Genomic DNA, 19,677 nt, shown 5'->3' with positions numbered 1-19,677 from the left:
GTAGGGCAGTATCAACCTGGCACAGGACATTATGGGGCAGGTTACCTCTGTTAAAAGGAAGGAGATAGCAGCAAAGGCAAAGGACCATCCATATTTGTAGTTGAAATAGGTCTCTGCATCCTTGGTTCTGTTGAGCATCTCATCATTGATGCTGGAGATGTACAGCACCAGGCCCACCACAAGAGAGAGGCCTGGATGAGAGAAGGGGAGGGAAGGGCACGTTCAGCCCGGTGGTCCGGGGAGTATGTCAATATGGTACCCGCTGGGAACAAAGCCTTCAATTTGGAGTTCCAGAGTGAGCAAGAGCTTGCCTACTAGTGACTCTCTCTGTCTATGCCAGCATCTTCTAGGGAGTGAACTCGTACAAGTAGGCTATCTCCCTGTCCAACCACTCCCCTGAGCCAAGAGACAAGCCTCGTGATTGATACCCACTTCTGTCACACATACCCTCCTGCATCGTTGTTCAGTGGGCCTGCTCTACTGGTCCTGGTGCTACATTGATATGATCCTGGGGATGAACCCTGAGCTACCAAGAGGGCTTTTATTAATGTGAGGACTATGATAAGGCTCCTCAACAGGGCTTCTAATCCCTGTCTCCAGCAGGGGGTGGTACATATCTCCCTGGAGTCTGCCAGTACAGCCTGGGGCCTATGCAGACCATTTGGTCACACAGTGTAACCCCTCTGAGATCTTCAGTGAGGAGATGAAAGGGAAGTTTGCTCAAATCCTGGCCAACATTGAATCAGGAGGCCACTGGGACCCCAAACGCCAACTGCCATTGTGCACATGACTGCCCCTGGCAGCAGTTCCGTCAATTAGTGAGTGTAATTGAGTCAAGACATAATTACTCTACCTTGAGCTGTTCAGGTTTCATTCCATTCACATCATTTGATGAAACTGAGGGCCCTCCAAGGATGGATATTAAAGGGGGATAGGTGTGATCCAAACTTTCCTCTGTCCTTAACTCAAGCGTGGGTCACTGCTGCCCCCAAATGTCCCTCTGTTATTATGAAGCCTGTGTATCAGCTCCATCCTAGATTTATGGTCCTGTGATTCACTCATGGTTGGAATCTCAGGCAGCCTGATCTCCGATCAGCTTGGCTGCTATGGAGTTCACAGGAAGAATGCCTAGCTTGGCCCTGCATTTGTCCTGTTCTGGCTAGCTGGAACACCACCATAGCAGTGTTGGGCTGGGATATTTCAGTGTTATTAGATTCATTACATGGATGAAAGAGTGGAATGGAGGGGAGAATGCATGGTAAGAGGGTTGGTAGGTAGAGCAAAAAATGGATGGGTGTGTGTGTGTGTGTGTGTGTGTGTGTGTGTGTGTGTGTGTGTGTATGTGTGTAAGGAAAGAACAAGGCAGAATGGTTCTTGGGAGTCAGGTAATCTACCTGCCCCCTGGCTCAAAGATTATGCTCATAGGGAAATGGGGGAACAATCCTAAAGGGACTGGCAAGCCAGTTGGCAATAAGGATGCCTATGCCGGAGAATCCTTTTTCCTTTATTGCCTTTTATCTGTTCATCAGCCTTTCCATCCATCTATCCACCCATCCACCCACCCATCCATCCACTCACCCGTCTATCCTTCCATCATCCATTCATCCATCTGTCCATCCATCCATCCGTCCATCCATCCATCCATCCATCCATCCATCCATCCATCCATCCATCCATCCTTCCATCCATCCTTCCATCCAGCCAGCCAGCCAGCCATTGTATCTATCCATCCTATTCAAACCACCTACCTATCTTCTGCCTGAGCATCAACTTCTAGACCTCTTTTCTCCAGCCAACCAATTCAAGGCACTTAAACTGCACGCCCTGAAAGCCATTCTGTTATTTTCTAGAGAAAAGGTCTCCTGAGGTCACTGGGGAGGAAGCACCCATTTTATTCACCACATTCCATTGCCTTCTCACATATTTCCCTTGTATAACTCACCATGATTCATGCTTTCATCCCTTAGGCTGCTAGCTCTCAAATCTCTGTCTTCGATTCAGGTGACTCCATGAGCCCCAGAGCCTGACGTCTGGCAGTTTTCTGGATACCCCTCCTTTATGCCACAATGGACAGCTCAAACCCGGTGTTTCCCACACTAATTATATAACTTTTGTGCAAGGCTGTTTCTCCTTCTGTGATCCCTAGATCATGGATGTGATGTAGAAATGCTCAAGCAAGAAAATAGCACTCATCCTTGAGACATTCCCCCCGCCCAGCCTCATCCTGGTCCTAGTGAGTTTACCTTCTGAATGTGCATGAATCTTCCCACTTCTTTCCGTAGCAGTATTGTCTTAGTCTGTTCTGTTATTGCCCATCCCCTGTAGTTCTGGATCCACCTCTGTCCGGGTTTCCTGGCTCCTGGCTCCCTTCCCTTCCTCACAGCTCCTAACAGCACGTGTTCTAACATCCAAATATGCTGTCCCTTGGTTTAAAGTCCTCTCAAGCCTTCTTATAAAGTTTCAGATCTCAAGACAATTCAGTGCCTCCGTAGTCTCACTTCCGAACACACTTCCTTAGGCCCCCAGAGACTCCATGATAGTTTCCACACTTAGTGCTCTTTCTTCTCTCTAACTTTGTTTCCCCCCACCTAATTCCTATTCACTGTATCGGTCAGCTTCTCCTCTAGTTTTCTCTGACCAGCCCTTGTTCTGAATTTCAGCCACTATTCTCGGTCCCAATGGCAGTTCCTGGTGGCCCCGTCACTTCTCTTCACTCGGAGTTCCTGTCTCCACTCTACATGTTTACGTCTCCCACCACCCTGACCTTTCTACAGCCAGTGATGCCGGCACCCAGAATAAGGTGTGATAGATACGGTGACTGACTGACTGAATGAAGTGCAGCCTGGTGATAGTCCACGAAGATAAGTCTATGGTGAAGGGGTCTGGTGAGCTCATCATATGGGGTGTGGTTAGATTATGAAAGCAGAACTCTCTGGGGGTAGCTGAGGATTAGGGGTGAAGGAATCATTATTCCAAAGTGTGATGTATTTATTTTCCAAAGCCATACTCAAAGATGCAGCCCTTTCAGACACAGGAATGAATACCCGTCAGTGGGAGCTAGAGAGGAAGTGGTGGTGGTGGTGTATCGTGACGACAGTTGCTGGGTTCCTATCCCAGCTCTGCCCAGCGTGAACTCATCAGGTCACTCTAACTCTGAAGCCTTATGTGGTTTTTTTGTTTTTTGTTTTGTTTTTGGGAGGCCATCAGAAGTCTCCTTCAGCCCTAACCCAGTTCTGCCAAGGTCACTGGCTCAGCTCACTCCGTGTCCGGGGCTGGCTGGAAGCTGCGAGTGGGACTTCCCCAAACAGAGTTGCTCAGGAGCTAAAAATCAAAAGTCCAGGGTGTATGGAGAGAGAACCGCACAGCTTACCTGAGAGGATGAAGAAGATGCCAGAGACAAAGGCCAGTATGGTCCGGTGGGGACGGATGTGCCCGATGTTGCTCAGGATGAACCCGATGAACATGAAGAAGAGGCTGACGAGTGGGAACGGGGTGGCTGAGCGAATCATTTCTAACACAGGGAAAAAGGGACAGCCTGTCAGGCTACCACAGCGACCTTCCTTCCTTGCCTCATTCCAGGAAGTGTGTTCTGCAATGTCTACTGACAGGTCCTCTAAGCCCTAGTCCCACACGAGTGGCCTACAGGCTCTCCTGGTGCTGGCAGGCCTGTGAGGTGTGGCTCCAATTGCCAACATATTCTGAGATTTGTCTCCCCTCCAGGCAAAAGCTCCCCTCCCAGGAGTCTACATTGCCTGTCTATAGGAGAGCCGTGACACGCCTGGTCACGTCATCTTGCCTCACCTTTAAGAGACATCCACCATCTCCAAGGGTACAGAGCATGCTCTGAGTGTTCAGGGGACTGGCGCTGGCCCCTTTCTTTTTCAATTTATAATCACTTGGGGGAGTTCTACTGTATAATAAAAAATTTGCTCTTTGTCTCTGGTTCCTAAGAGGCAATCTAAATCCCCAGAATTTCCCATAGAGTATCTTTGTTATTCATGTGGGCTCTGGAGAGCAACTGAGTTTATGCTAACAGGTGACCCAGGATGGAGGCAGGAAAGAACAGCCACACTGATGAGAGGATTGAGGCTTGGGGCCATGTGACATAAGCCTGATCTCCCAGGCGAGAAGGGGCTGACACTGAATTTAGTCATTCATACTGTAGTAGACATTAGCCATTATTTAGAGATTATTTGAAGTCTGCTGGACAAGTGTGTTGGTTCTATGCACATCAAACATTAAGCCATTTTTTATAGCAGATGTAAGTGTTCATAGATGTTTATATCCAGAGGGTCCTGGAACCAACTCTAATAGACCAAGGGGATGAACTGTACTGTAACACTGCAAGTTCCTGCTGAGAGTCAGAGCAAATCTGGTGAGGTCAAGGTCATAAAGTCAGCTTGTTACAGTCCAGAGAGGTTGCTTCAGTCTGGGTATGAGTGTTCCTTCATTTCCTGGGGTCAGAGATATGGGGGTTCCAGCAACCTAGCTTCACCCTGGAAAAGTGACTCTTCAGAGCAAGCGCTAGTGAACTAGACCAGTATAATCAGCCAAGGCCAAGGGCATTAGCTCTTAGAAAGGTCCTGGGTGTTTGACTCTTCCCTTTGTCTGGCTCTCTGTCCCACCAGTGGCCCAGCTTAGAATGTTCTAGACACCTACTTAGAACATTGACTGTGGACTCTGACGTTATCTGGGAGTTCATGGGCATCACATACTCTATGGTGAAACAGCGTCCTCGCTCCTCACCTGTGGAGACAAGAAATTACTGCTATTTCCAGGTCCTACTCCAACACAGATTTGAGGTTAGTACATTCCAAATGCTTCTAGGATCCTTGGGCCTATGTCTCTGCACCTGGGCTGGATAAACACTCTAGGGAAGTTTTCATCCCTTGGCTGGTGGCCCCCAGCAGGGGTGGGGGATGTGTCTTGGTGCCACTTTCTTCCTGAAGCCCGGGAACAGGTCGGCACTATGAAATCTATACCCATCAAGCATCTGGTACCATCTGTTGCTTTTGACTGGTGATGATGGTGCATGGCTGTCTCAGATGCATGTGCAGATTTTTGTGCAATAACCCCCCCCCCACACAACCCTGTCAATCAGACCCTAGTGGCCTCAAACTCTGCTTCTAGTTAAGCCGAGATGGATGGCACAGCATCTGGAGCAGTGAGAGATGAGATCAGAGTTGGATGCTGTTCCTAAAGCAAACGCTACAGAGTGACACAGGGTAGCCAGGCTGGAGCTGGATGTGTTCCTTCTGCTAAACTTCATCTAACCTCTGGCCTATCCATCAAAGCCCTAGCATCAAGATGGGTGAAAAAGCTGGGGGAACAAGCTATATCTTTTCTCAATGTGCATACAGGCTCCAGGATCCCACAAGAGAAGCTCAGGGACCATACTGTGGCTATCCTGGCTAGCACAGTTTACACAGGTCTTGCGGAACACGGGGATGCTTCTCTTGTGTAGGGTGGAACTTGGCTGTGATAAAGGCCTCAAGGATAGGGCTCTTGGTGTAGCAACTCACTTGGTTCTAGAGAATCCCCAAGTCCACAATAGTAGGATCAAAATTTGCACCTTCCCGGAAAGACCCATTTATGTTTTCTTTGTGAGGCCATTTCATGGACAGAGGAACAGGAAACTGCTGAATATTTCCTGTTCTTTAACCTTGTGGATGTCAGGGAAGTAGGAGTCTAGATGTGCTTAGCCTGCCGGAGTCTTCACTTCCTCATTTGTAAAGTGGTAATGATGTCTTCCTTGCAGGGTCATTGGCTAAATTGTGTGCAATCAATAACATGTGTAGCTAAGGTAAGGCCTGTAAGAGTGGTTTAGAGCTGGGGGTATCATTGACCGCTGGAACACAGAGTGTGGGAAAACCAGGCTTGCATGGATCTTTTAGGAGGGAAGAAAGCCCTGGACCTGAGAGAGCTTGTTCTCTGGACACTGGGGTCTGAGCTTGGGTCTGGAGTCTGATGGCTGCTTGCAGCACTGCCTAGAGTGGAGAATGTCTATGCTGAACTTCTACTGGCACCTCCCAGGTGTCTCTAAATAGGGAGAAAACCCCGTGGGGCAGGTATTCCCCAGGGCAGGACTGTCCTTACCAGCGAGGAAGCAGACCCGCCAGAGGCCTGAGTGCAGGGACATCTTGACCTCTGTGCTCTGGTTCTGGGGAAGGATGATGCCTTCCTCCAGGTACAGCCAGTAGTCCGTGCTGACTGCGATGCCCAGCAGGCCCAGGCCGCAGACAGCAAAGACACTGCTCAGCAGGGTCAGGGCTTTCCTCCCACAGGCGCTCATCTTCGTGGATGGTCACCAGGCAGCCAGCGGTGCTGTCTCACGGGAGCAGAATGGGCTATGGGGACAGGGCAGGAGTGTGAGCATGAGGCAGTGAGCAGTAACTCAAGCCAATCTTCTCAGAGTCAATGAACGAATAAGAGCAACTAGGCTACTTCCAGTTTCTAGACCATCTCCACATAAGGGCGACCCTCTCCCTTTGCCCCTCAGGAATTCACAGCTTTCTCTTAAAGCTGCTGTATCTATTCCCTTATCTTCTGAGTCCCCCTTACTACACATTACCATTCATCTTTCCACCTATCCACCCACATCCACCCATCCACCTATCTATCTATCTATCTATCTATCTATCTATCTATCTATCTATCTATCTATCTATCTATCTACTCATTTGTCCATCCATCCATCCATCCATCCATCCATCCATCCATCCATCCATCCATGCATACATGCACCCTGCCAGATATGAGAGATGTAAAGATGAGCATTCTGCCCCTTCCCTTGAAGAACTACCTATCTAGAACAATGGTTCCCCCAAAGAAGTCCAGTGTAACCCATTGAAAACCATGGCTGAGACACTAGACAGGGAAACGTGGAGACCAAGCTCTTCTGGGTGGGTGCCTCTGAGTTGTCAAGGTCTCTGAGGGTCAACTGTCCTCTGACAGCAGGCTCCAGAAGTGGGCAGCAGCCTTGGGGAGACACAAAGGAACCGAGAAGGCTGCTTGCAGGTAGTGATCCTCATGGGACTCTGATCCAAGGGAGTCTGGGTCAGCACATGTAAAGCAGCCAGACCAAAGGTTGACTTCAACAGGCCTCCAAAATCCACCTGAGTGGATGTGGAATGATTGTTCTTTGCCTAGAGTTCTTCATTGTCAGGGGCCAGCTCTGAACCATCCAGAGAAAAGCTGAGAGTCTGCAGGGTGAGACATGAATTCATTTGATGCTTCCGGGGCTTACGGAAGTGGTGAAGAAGTAGAGAAGTAGAGTAGATGGATGCTAGCCCCACAGAGCCCATGGCCTGGCTTGGGGCATCTATTCTAAGGCTGCAACCAAGAATCACCCAGGAGCGCCTAAGAGTCCTTTATTCTGGGTTGCCTCACAGAGTCTGTTAGGGTGTTTGTCAGGACCTGAGTGACGGCATTGAAAAAGTTCTCCCAGGTAATTCTAACATGAAGTTGAGAAATATTGATCTTGGCTGTTCCAAGTGCTGTCTGTGGACCTGCAGCATTGGCATCGCTAGGGAGCTGGTTTGAAAGGCAGACTCTGAACCCTCCAGTGTTGTTATGGGTTAGGTCTGAAATGATCCCCCATAGGCTTGTGGTTTTGAATACTTGGGTCCGAGCTGGTAGTGCTGTTGGGGGGGGGGAGTTATGAAACCTTTGGTACTATTGTCCAGCAGGCAGAAGTGGGGCACTGGGGACAGACCATGAAATTATGTCTGCCTCTGGTTTTTGCTTCACCAAGACGTGAGGAGGCTCTTCTGCTGCCACAAGCTCCATGCCTTCCTCTCTATGATGGATGGACTGGAGCCATGAACCCAAATAAATCTTTCATCCATTAAGTTGCTTCTATTGGGGATTTTGTAATAGTGATGAGAAATGTAGATAATCAATTTGCATTCTAAGGAGACCCAGGTGAGTTTGTCTGCTCGCTAACATCTGAGAAACACTGGGCCAAGTTAACAAGTGACAGCATTGCAGTGTGGCACTTGCTGTTCGAGTGTGATGCCACCCTGATTAGATTTAGAGTCACCATGGAAACACACCTCTGGCTGTGCTGTGAAGATGTCTCCAGAAAGGTTTAACTAAAGGAAGACCCATCCTGAACATGGACAGTGGCATCTATAGGGCGGGGTCCTAATCTGAATGAAAAGGGAGCTGGGGTCCTAATCTGAATGAAAAGGGAGCTGGGGTCCTAATCTGAATGAAAAGGGAGCTGAGCATACCTCTTCACCCCTCCCTGCTTCCTATAGGCACAACGCGGCCAGCTGTCTCATGCCCCTGCCACCGTGATTTCACCACCACAGTGGACTGTGTGCCCTCAAACCCTGGGCTAACACAGGCTAACTCTTCCTCACGTTGTTTCTGTCATATGCATTTTGTTACAATGAAAAAGGTTACTGATATGTAGGAGAGCTCAGAATGTGACCAAAGCCCAGAAGAAGGCAGGCAGAGCCACTTCTAAAAGATGTAAGCCTAGGGCGACAAGGACAAGTGTCACATCTAGCGGCCCTGCCACCAAGTTCCAGTGGTGTGGGCAGCTTTGGATGTTCCAAGGTTAGAGACTTTGAAATGGTGCAGTGTTGCCTTGGCAGGGTCCACCAAGCACAGGGCCTGGGTGGTGTCCCGAGGACCCTACCGAGGGATGATGTCATGCCTTGGCCGAGATCTAAGTATAGGTGGATGCCAAGCTACCCGAAAAGCATCACAAACCAGGTTTGTCTGTAAAGTTGAGCTCCCTTCTGGGTGGCAGGGGATAGGGTGTTGGCACTCTTTGCCTGGAAGGGGTCATCCCACAGCAGCAGCCCTGTTCTAGCGGCTGACCACGGGAGAGTTGGGAGAGCTACAGAATGGGCCACATACTGGCTCACTGGAGGTGTGTCAAGGCAGTGGGTCTGCAAGGCAGAGTGTGGAAAGCTAAACAACCCTTCCTGCGCTGACTTTGACAAGGAAGGGAAAAGTGAAATGCTAAGTCATTCACGACACAGTATGCTGAGGGCTAGAGCAATTGTTCTGGGGAATATTCTAGCAGGGGGGAAGGTGTCAGGAGGCACTGTTTCTTGGTTTTGAAGAATTGCATTGCATAGGGTAAAGGCTGACAACACAGTTTACTTTTACTTACTCAAACTATCCCCAGACTTATCTGGCCACAAAAGGGGTCGGGAAAACCCACTTTGGGAACGCAGCTGTTCCTCTGGAGGATAAAAAGACCTGTTCCTACCCCTCCCCAGAACTGCTGGGGGATTAACTGCCACAGTGGATAGGACCGTAGCTTGCAAGAGCCAAGGCTGGACTCAGTGTAGGGTATTATTATTCAGTAACAATGGACTAAAACCCCACTTTTCCCAGAGCAGACAGATAGGGACGCTTGAAATATGACAGCTGTTGCCCGGCGGAAGCTGAGCAGCCAATTTTAATGTTAAGCTTGGCAGAGATGAGAAAGATTTGGGTCTTAGAGATTTGAAGAGATGAAAATGGAGAGGAGATTGGATCCAAATCAGTAAAAAAACATAAAAGAAGAGGCTGAAGGTGACCTTGCCTGAGAACTCTATAAGGACAGGGCCTAAAGTCTGAAGCGTGCTTAGGCAAACCCCAAGAGTCCTCTTCCTTTCTGGAGAATGGGACAACTGTATTGGGGGAGTGAAAAGCAAAAAATTAGCAATTCATTGCAAACATAGTTGTAGCAGGAATCTTAACAGGTCTTATTAATAAAATCAAACCTGAGGCCAGTTATTGTGGTGAATGCTGGAAGATCAGAGAAGCAGAACAAGCCACAGCTATCTCACCTTTCCAGTTCCTCAGCTGATCCTATTTCCTCAGACTGGATGCCTCTCAGCTGAACTGCTGCTCAAAGCCTAAAAGCTTAACCAGCTAAAAGCTTCTAGTTTCTGGTCTTCACGCCTTATATACCTTTCTGCTTTCTACCACTACTCCCTGAGATTAAAGGCTCACTTCTTGGGATTAAAGGCGTGTGTCACCATGTCTGGCTGTTTCCAGTGTGACCTTGAACTCACAGAGATCCAGAGGGATTTCTGCTTCTGGAATGCTAGGATTAAAGGCATGAGTGCCACCATTTTCTAGCCTCTGTATCTAGTGGCCGTTCTGTCTCTGACCCCAGATAAGTGTATTAGGGTGCACAATATTTTGGGGAACACAATACCACCACACATAGTTATACCCCCCCAACTGAGGACCAAACCCAGGGTCTTGCACTTTACTAGGCAAGCGCTCTACCACTGAGCTAAAACTCCAACCCCATAGTTATACTTTTATTGTGGTGTCATATTTATTTATAAAGTACCGACTGTCAATTACTGCACAAAGCCTTCCCCAGTCTCTTACAGTAACCCCATGAGTAGTAGTAGTAACTCCATTTCATGGATGGGGAAACTGAGGCTTAGAGGTGTCAAGCAGCCTACAGGATATCAGAGGCGGCAGACTGGATTGAAACCAGGTCCAACTCCAGACTCTCTGCCTACACCCTATGATTTTCTACTGGAGAACTGAGTGGGCTCAAGGAGTGTCCAGGTGATGGAGAAGCACGCAAAGGGGACCTTCAAGAATCTAGAAATGCGTAAGACACGGGTCTTTAGATAATTTTCTAAATGGTCAAGTCTTACATAAGGGTTGGAGTAACAAATGTTTTGGGGCTTCCTATGGGGTGCCTCTGGGGTGTAGCTTCTGGTATCATTTCCACGGTGGGTCACTGTGACTCAGCGTTTCTGATTCTGAAAACCACATTGTAAGCAATGAGACTAATATTTCCCTAAACCCCGTGTCAGGCAACGAGGTTCCAGGAGGCAGGAGTACCAGAGACAAGCCAGTCTGTTATTCCAAGGAATGAAAGTACAAAATAGCAACATATGGGCAGATCTTTTACGGGAGTGCTGGGGGTCAAGGTCAGTTTCTAGGTCTTACGCATTTCTAGATTCTTGAAGGTCCCCTTTGCATGCTTCACCATCACCTGGACACTCCTTGAGCCCACTCAGTTCTCCAGTAGAAAATCATAGGGTGTAGGCAGAGAGTCTGGAGTTGGACCTGGTTTCAATCCAGTCTGCCGCCTCTGATATCCTGTAGGCTGCTTGGCACCTCTAAGCCTCAACATGTTATAAATAAATATGATACCACATCACTCATTTATCAAGTCATCTCCCTCGCCCTGTCTTCTGATGCCCGCTTTTCTGTCTCCTGACTCTCATCCCCCTACAGTTAAAGCTTTTCTTTCTTCTCTCTTGCTGGTGGGAGAGGACGACAAGTTGTATTATAAGTTGCCACCACATGAGAGATATTCACCTTAGGATGGTCAATGAACAGAGCAGACTGCAAAACCATGAATTTAACAGACACTTGACTATGTGAAAAAGGTACAGAGTGGGAAGAAATAAACCAAAATATCGATGGAAGATGCTCCAGGTAATTAGGTTATGTATGTTTTATGTTCTTTATACTTTTCTGTGCTCCAGGAGGCTTCTAAAAGAACACATATTATTTCTACAGCCAGAGAAGAACTTGAGACTAAAGATGAGAGACATCAGTTCTCTGACCATTGCTCTCAGAAACAAAATGAAGGGCTCTAGCTCCCTCCTGAACTGAAGCTATCACCATGCAGTGTCATCCTTTGGGAACTGGGGCCCGGGACATGATGGTTTTGCAGGGTTTATGATGATTACCGGTGCCATTACCTCTAAGTATTAGCTTGTTAATGATCAGGAATTAACGGCTGCTAATTATCATCCATGACTAGCAATTAGAGAGAAATGTCTTGTGGAGATTAAATCACTAATGGTACATTTCCCTGCCCAAGCCAGTCATGAAAGGACTTTGAGATGAAGTGCTTAGGGACTGAGGGGTAGGTGAGGTAGTAGGTACAAAGGATTGTAGGGAAGTTAGATGAGGTTCAATTGGAGAACAGTAGAAAGACAGTCAAATAGACACCCCAGTAGAGCTTTGATGAAGGGTTTGGGGAGTAGGAACTGTCGACAAGGCTTGGGAACCAGTGACAGCTGGTCTTCTGAGCTGATCCATTGACTCAGCATGGTGTGGCCAGCAGCCAGCAGGATAAGGTGATCAGAGGACAACCAGTGGGCCCTGATCCCCAGCCTGCTTCCTTCCAGAATGGCCTCATTATCTTCTAGGAGAGCTAAGAAATGACCACAGGGGCTGGAGAGGTGGCTCAGTGTTAAAAGTACTTGCTTCTAAGACGAACTGGCAAATGGTCTTTTAATAAAAAACCCCGGTGCCAGATATTGGGGTGAATGCTGAAAGATCAGAGAGATAGAACAAGCCACAGCCAATCTCACCTTGCTAACTCCCCAGCTGATCCTGGTTCCTCAGACTGAAAGTCTCTGGTCTCTATGTCTAATTTAGTGGCTGTTCTGTTCTCTCCCAGATAAGTTTTTTTAGGGTACACAATATATTGAGGGACACAATATATCACCACACTTGCTGCTCTTGCAGAGGACCTGGGTTCAGTTCCCAGGACCCATGTGATGGCTCACAACAATCTGTAGCTCCAGCTTCAGGGGAGCCAACATCTTGTGACCTCTGCAGCTAGGAGGCATGCATGTGGTGCATACACATAAATGCAAGCAAAACACTCATATACATAAAATAAAAATAAAATATTTTTTAAATGATCATAAATTATTTGATATTCTTTGCCTTGAAAAGTGGGGCCTGCATTTCTTTCCCTTGAATCTAGACATGTTTGTGGCTGTTCTGATTAATAAACTATTGCAGAATATTATTTTAAGGTATGTTACATTAGTTTATGTTGCATTTGTTTAACTCTGTGAAGCTGTGTTACTGTGCCTGTCTAAAACACCTGATGGTCTAATAAAGAGCTGAATGACCAATAGCAAGGCAGGAGAAAGGATAGGCAGGGCTGGCAGGCAGAGAGAATAATAGAAGGAGAAATCTGGAAGAAAGAGAGGAAAGAGAAAAAGAACAAGGAGAGGAGGACACTAAGGGCCAGCCACACAGCCACACAGCCACACAGCCACACAGTCACACAGCCACACAGCCACACAGCCACACAGCCACACAGTCACACAGCCACACAGCCACACAGTCACACAGCCACACAGCCACACAGCCACACAGCCACACAGTCACACAGCCACACAGCCACACAGTCACACAGCCACACAGCCACACAGCCACACAGCCACACAGTCACACAGCCACACAGCCACACAGCCACACAGCCACACAGCCACACAGCCAGCCACAGAGTAAGAGTGAAAGTAAGATCTACAGAAGTAAGAGAAAGGCAAAAGCCCAGAGGCAAAAGGTAATTGGCATAAGTTAAGAAAAGCTGGTTAGCAACAAGCCAAGCTAAGGCTGGGCATTTATAATTAAGAATAAGCTTCTGTGTGTGATTTATTTGAGCTGGGTGGTAGGCCCTCCAAAAGAGCAAAAACAACCAACAACAAGAAAGTACATAGCAGTGATGCTGTAGGCCTTTTTGGCTATGAGAAGATACTGGATTTTCTCAGGCATTGTTTCAGGGAAAATAGCACTCACATATGATGGCCAATCTGAGATCACCATCTCAACCTACTGACTTTTGGGGCTGGGAAATTATTTGTTGTGAGGGTCATCAATCATGTACATTGTAGGGTGCTTAGGAGCATCCCTATCTAATCTACCATCACTAGTATCCTAGTTCTGACAGATGAAAATGCTTCTCTACAGGAAAAAAATCATCTGACTGGGACCCAGTTACAGGGTAGGTACGGACACTCTGGTTGACACTTTGCTGAGCTTCCCAACAAGAGCCAGCATGGGCTACCTAACAAATTTCAGCCCTCCCGTCTTCCCTCCACACCAGCCAACTGAAGAGGTGTTAGGTCTTTATCCTCTGAGGAGTTACACTGCTCTGTGTAATGATGCAGGATGAGTTCATGGTAGGGAAAGTGGCATCTTTGAGGACACGGATGAAAAATACCCAAACATGAGGAGCATTAAGTACCAAGCACACAGGGGCTCAGAATGGACCATCATCTGAAGCCTGGAGACCTCAGTGCCATTCCATGCTTCTCTCTCCAAACTTGCTCTGTCTTGATTTGAGATACCACCTTCCACCAAATGGTCATACAGCTGCTGACTGAGGAGCTGCCAAATAGCTTGCTCTCCCCTCTGTCACTACCAGTCTCTTTGTTACATTGTAGATGCTCTTGTTAGGTTTGAGAATTACTGGGCAAGGATGCATTGTCCTTCAATAAAAGAAGGACCCAAGGAGTATGCTTTCTGCATTTTAACACACTCTGTTCTATGATTAAGCCACAGCCAGCCTGTCTGCCAGGAATTTGGCCTATGAAGTGGAGGATACAGAACCCTGGCAAACCCCAACACACTGTATCCCCAGACCTCCTGGAGTGGAGGTCAATGTTTATTAAAACTCCTCGCACCCTTGGTTTGGCAAGAGGTGGTTGATGAACGAGATTTCATGGAGACCAAGAGGCATTGTGGGAAACCAGCAAGGGCCAATGCTTGTTGTCAATAGACATCTGGCAGGAGTCAGGTGACCGTGAAGGTCCACCAGGACACCTTGTGATGGTTAATCTTCACTGTAAACCTGACAGGATTTGGAATTGTCTAGAGAACACATCTGTAGGCACATCAGTGAGGGTGTTTCCAGAAAGGATCAAGTGAAGAGTAATGTGGGTAGTAATGTCCTAAGGGCTGGGCTCCCAGACTAAACAAAGAAGGGGAAAAGGAGATAGTGTGTAGAGGGTCAGCATCCATCTCTCTCTGCTTCCTGAGAGTCAGCCTCACTACTACATCTTCTGTACCCAATAGACTGTATCCCAGACGATGAGTCCAAACTCCCCTTCCCTTTGGGCATTTTGTTACCATAGTGAGAAAGGGTGAACTACTGTGTATCACCACATTATTGCCTTTGCAGCATTTTCCTGTGCAGCTTAAAATTTTCTATGCTATGCCTTAAAAATGGGACCATATCACTAGACCAAATGCATACACAGTGCAGCTTCGTGCCGTTTTACTTACTATTATCAACATTTTGCACTGTTTTAATAGCTTCAGAAGGTGTATTTTCTGATTTGCATATGCTCAAAGCGAGATAGCCATTTCCTTACTGCAGAACAGTTGTTTTCAAATATGTCCTTAGTATAAAAATCAATGAATAAACTTACTCATCTCTAAATATCAAGGAGGCATTTGGCAAGTATTTTTTTCAGGATATATTCCTACAAGTGGCATTTTAGAAGGAAAAAACACCATCTTAACAATCCTAAAAGTACCGTCAGACCTACTCTGAAAGCTTTCAAAGGCTCTGCTACCCAAGGCACAGCAGAGGCCCACTGTACGTCCACGAAGAGTTCCACACCTCCCCATCCATCAAGAGTCCTCTCCTGGTTCCATTGGGAACTTGGTCCCTGGGCTCTGCTCAGCTACCACTGTCTGCTGCATTGACTGGATGTGTCAGGGTAAGGATTCCACACCACCCTAGATGCCCTGGGAAATTTCTAGGCTTCCCATATAAAAAGCAAAATGTCTTCCCTCAGTGCTAATACATTATCTAAATGTCCAGGTGTTGGAAGTGGTAGAACTTTCAGGGGGTGGGACCTAAAGAGAAGTTTTTAGGCAATTGGAGGTACAGTTCTGAAGGGGATATGGGACTTCAGTTTCTTTCTTTCTCTTTGAGAAAAAAAACGGCACACTCCACCATGATGCGTTGCTTCACCACAGGCCCAGAATAATGAGTGTGAGTATTCATGAACTGGAATCTCCAGAACCGTTAAAGAAAGTGTTGATCAACTTAGGTGTTTGTAATCATTACAGGAATAGTTACAGAAAACTGACAAACATCAGTGACTGGGAACTTTCTAGGTACATCATCACCTTTGTGATATGTAGACACTGATAGCCAGGTCAGTCAGCTAGAAAAAGTGGTACTAAAAACAATCCAGTCAGGCATGGTAGCTCACATCTGAAGTCCTAACACTTGGAAGGATGAGGCAGGAGCATTGACATGGATTTGAGGCTACCCTGGGCTACACAGTGAATTCCAGGCCAGCCTGCACTACAGCATGAAACCCTGTCTCAAAACCAAACCCAAACAAGAAAATCCAAGGGGTTATATAAATGGTTAGATGCAGAAATAGCTACATGGAACTAGTAGTCAAGTAGAAAAGATAATGCGTGGAAAAAATACTTTCTATGCAGCAAAAAAAAATGATAAGCTGTTGGAACTAAATGGTAAATTATGTGCTGGTGCTGTGAAAAGAAACGCAGGGCCGAGTGATGGTTCAATGTACATACTAATTTGTTTTTCTGTTGCTGGAATAAACACAATGACCAGGAGCAACTGCTGGAGAGCAAAGGATTTATTTTAGCTTACAACTCTCAGGTCACAGTCCATCACTGAGGGAAGTCAGAGTCAGAACTCAAGGCAGGAACCTGGAGGCAGGAGCTGAAGCAGAGGCCATGGAGGAGAGCTGCTTACTGGCTTGCTCCCCATGGCTTGCTCAGTCTGCTTTCTTTTTTTTTTTTTTTTTTGGTTTTTTCGAGACAGGGTTTCTCTGTGTAGCTTTGCGCCTTTCCTGGAATTCGCTTTGGAGACCAGGCTGGCCTCGAACTCACAGAGATCCACCTGCCTCTGCCTCCCGAGTGCTGGGATTAAAGGCGTGCGCCACCACCGCCCGGCTCAGTCTGCTTTCTTATACAACCCAGGACCACCTGCCCAGGAGTGGTACCACCTACAGTGGGCTAAGCCCTCCCACATCAACCATCAATCAAGAAAATGCCCCACAGGACAATCTTATGGAGGCATTTCTTCAAGACTTCCCCTTCCCAAATATGTCTAGGTTTGTGCCAAGTTGACAAAAATCGACCAGCACAGTAAAAAAACACTTGTGTAAGCATAAGGCCTTGAGTTTGGACCCCCAGATCCCACATAAAACCAGATGTGCTTGCACATCTGCAGTCTCAGCACTCCAATTGTGAGATAGGAGGCAAACACAAGAGAACACCCAGAAGCTTGCTGGTCAGTTAGCCTGGTGTGCCCAGCAGTGATGAGACCCTGTAGCAAACAAGATGGAGGAGAGGACTGAGCCCGGAGGCCCTCTGTCATGTGAATACCCACACTCACACATATTTAGACACACTGACGCATATTTACACACACACACACACACACTCATAAAATAACTTTATTGACAAATGTAAACTAATATTGATAAATAAGGATATTTCTTATTTTTATATAGAAAAACAATGTCATAAAAAATCTCCCCTAAACTATGAATTTAATATAATGAGCTGTTTTTACTTTTATTATTATTTTAAAATGTATTCATCTTTATTTTATGTGTATGAGTGCATGTCTGTGCACCACATATATGTTGTGTCTACAGAGGCCAGAAGAGGGTGCTGTGTCTTCTGGAGTCCCAGATAGTTGTGAGTTACCACTGGACTTCAAGAATGGCAGGTGCTCATAACCACTGAGCCATCTCTGCAGCCCCTACAATGAGCCCCTATAATGCCATGACTCTGGGGTTACCCTCGAGGGGAGACATTTGCAAATAGCCAGAGAATTTATTTTAAGGATGAAGACAAATGAGTAGCAAAAACCAGGCAATTATTCTCATGATGCAGCCACAATAATGAAAACAGTTGGATTCTGATGAGGAGGGGAGAAACATCAATGGGAATTTAAAAAGCTATTTTTGGCTGTGATTAAGTAGCGTGTTAAAAATAGCCATTTCTGGCTATGAATATCTAGCACAGATTAGGCAAATCCTCCTGCTGAAAATGAGTAGAAGAGTTAGATTAAATGTGAAAAGTCAGTTTGAAGATGTTGGACAATCATAGGGAAAATCAAGATTTCAGAGGTGAGGAGATGAAGGCGGGGGAGAGGCAGAGATGAGCTTGGCATTTTCTGCAACTTTCCCGCTGAAGTATGTGCCCATTCATACGGAGTGTGAGTCTGAGAGGCTGAGCCCAGGGCTGAGCAGATCTTTCGGTTGTGTTTTGATATTGAGGAATCAAAATGAGAGCTCGCCAAGGAGGATGGGCCTTACAGATAGCCCAGACTTCCCAATGTGGGACCTGGGAGGTGACAGAGATCTGCTTCCGCAAAGACTGAAAGCCATCTTCAAACTGGTTCACTCATGTTGGGATGTAGGTGTCTTCTAGTAACATGCCAAAAGCAAGGGGCCCACCACCAGGAGCGCCTACAGTTTTCCCATGTGGGTGTCTAGCACTCAATGGAACGTTACCAGGCCTATCCAGAGGCAGCACTGAGACAGATGTCAGATACTGAAATGATAAAAATCTAACATGATAACACTTTCAATGTTCTTAAAACAAGTATTCATCAACTTAGACTTTTATACCTAGTAGAGATATCTCTCAGCATTGAAGGCAAAATGGGACTGTCCTTAGACAAACAAAACCAGGCAATGTGTTATATACAAATTGCCATAAAAGAAATGCCAAATGGATTCTTTATGTGTGTGTACATGAATGTTCATGTGTACGTATGTGTGTATGTGTGTCAAGGTGTAGAGGCCAGAGGACATTCTTGCGTGTCATTCAATTGAAACTATTCACTTTGTGTTTTTTTTTTTGTTTTTTTATTTTTCGAGACAGGGTTTCTCTGTGTAGCTTTGCGCCTTTTCCTGGAACTCACTCTGTAGCCCAGGCTGGCCTCAAACTCATGGAGATCCGCCTGGCTCTGCCTCCCGAGTGCTGGGATTAAAGGCGTGCGCCACCAACGCCCGGCTTCACTTTGTGTTTTGAGGCAGTATCTCTTGCTTGGAGTTGCCTGAGTAGGCTAGGCTGGCTGGCCAGCAAGCCCCAGGGACCCACCTGTCTGCCTCCTAAGCACTGGGTGCTGGGGACTGGACTCAGGCCCTCACTCCTCTTCAGCAAGCACTTATCAATTGAATAAAAAACGCTGGTACTACAGCACAGATATGCAGGGTCAAAATAGGACAATGAAAGAAAAAGAAGGTAGGTGTGTGTGTGTGTGTGTGTGTGTGTGTGTGTGTGTGTGTGTAAATAATAAATAATACTGTCTTGTGGGTCTCAAATTGAGAGAGAATTAATTGAAATCAATATGCCTTTTCCACCTATGACCAGTTTAAAGATTTTTCTCTTCATTGGTTGAACTAAACAATGATCAAAATATCCCTTGTCAGAACTTGTCAAGTAACAAAGAACTTAGGAAAATCACTACCTGGATAGCAAATGTCAGGGCTGGGGAGACGTCTCAGTCAGTAAGATGACTTCCATGCAAGCATGAAGACCTTGCTTTTATGCTTATACACATAAAAGTCAGGTGTGGTGGCATGTGCCTGTAACCCTAGCATGAGGGTGGGAATGGAGACAAGCAGATCCCACCCTATCTTAAAAAAACCAACAGCCGGGCGGTGGTGGCGCACGCCTTTAATCCCAGCACTCGGGAGGCAGAGCCAGGCGGATCTCTGTGAGTTCGAGGCCAGCCTGGACTACCAAGTGAGTCCCAGGAAAGGCGCAAAGCTACACAGAGAAACCCTGTCTCGAAAAACCAAAAAAAAAAAAAAAAAACCAAAAAAAAAAAAAAAAAAAACCTCCCTAAAACAAAACAAAAACCAAAAATTAGCATAAAGAACGGTCGAGGAAGACATTAACCTCTGGCCTCCACATGTAAACCACATA

General features: G+C 46.7%; 1 protein-coding gene across 1 annotated transcript in view; it reads right to left on the bottom strand.

Moving 5' to 3' along the window:
- Positions 1 to 19,677, bottom strand: part of Cacng5 (calcium voltage-gated channel auxiliary subunit gamma 5) — a 57,521-nt gene that overhangs the window by 10,513 nt on the left and 27,331 nt on the right. Inside the window, exons 2-5 of the mRNA XM_052757225.1 lie at positions 6,097 to 6,347; positions 4,660 to 4,746; positions 3,371 to 3,511; positions 46 to 191 (exon numbers count right to left, since the gene is read on the bottom strand). Coding sequence (XP_052613185.1) covers positions 46 to 191; positions 3,371 to 3,511; positions 4,660 to 4,746; positions 6,097 to 6,292 — 570 coding nt within the window. The 5' untranslated portion in view covers positions 6,293 to 6,347. The remainder of the gene's footprint in view (positions 1 to 45; positions 192 to 3,370; positions 3,512 to 4,659; positions 4,747 to 6,096; positions 6,348 to 19,677) is intronic.

Source organism: Peromyscus californicus, unplaced genomic scaffold (assembly GCF_007827085.1).
Source record: "Peromyscus californicus insignis strain IS unplaced genomic scaffold, ASM782708v3 Scaffold_3__1_contigs__length_106647218, whole genome shotgun sequence".
NCBI lineage: Eukaryota > Metazoa > Chordata > Mammalia > Rodentia > Cricetidae > Peromyscus > Peromyscus californicus.
Note: the sequence above shows the minus strand (reverse complement) of the source record. Positions and strands in the feature narration are given on the sequence as shown.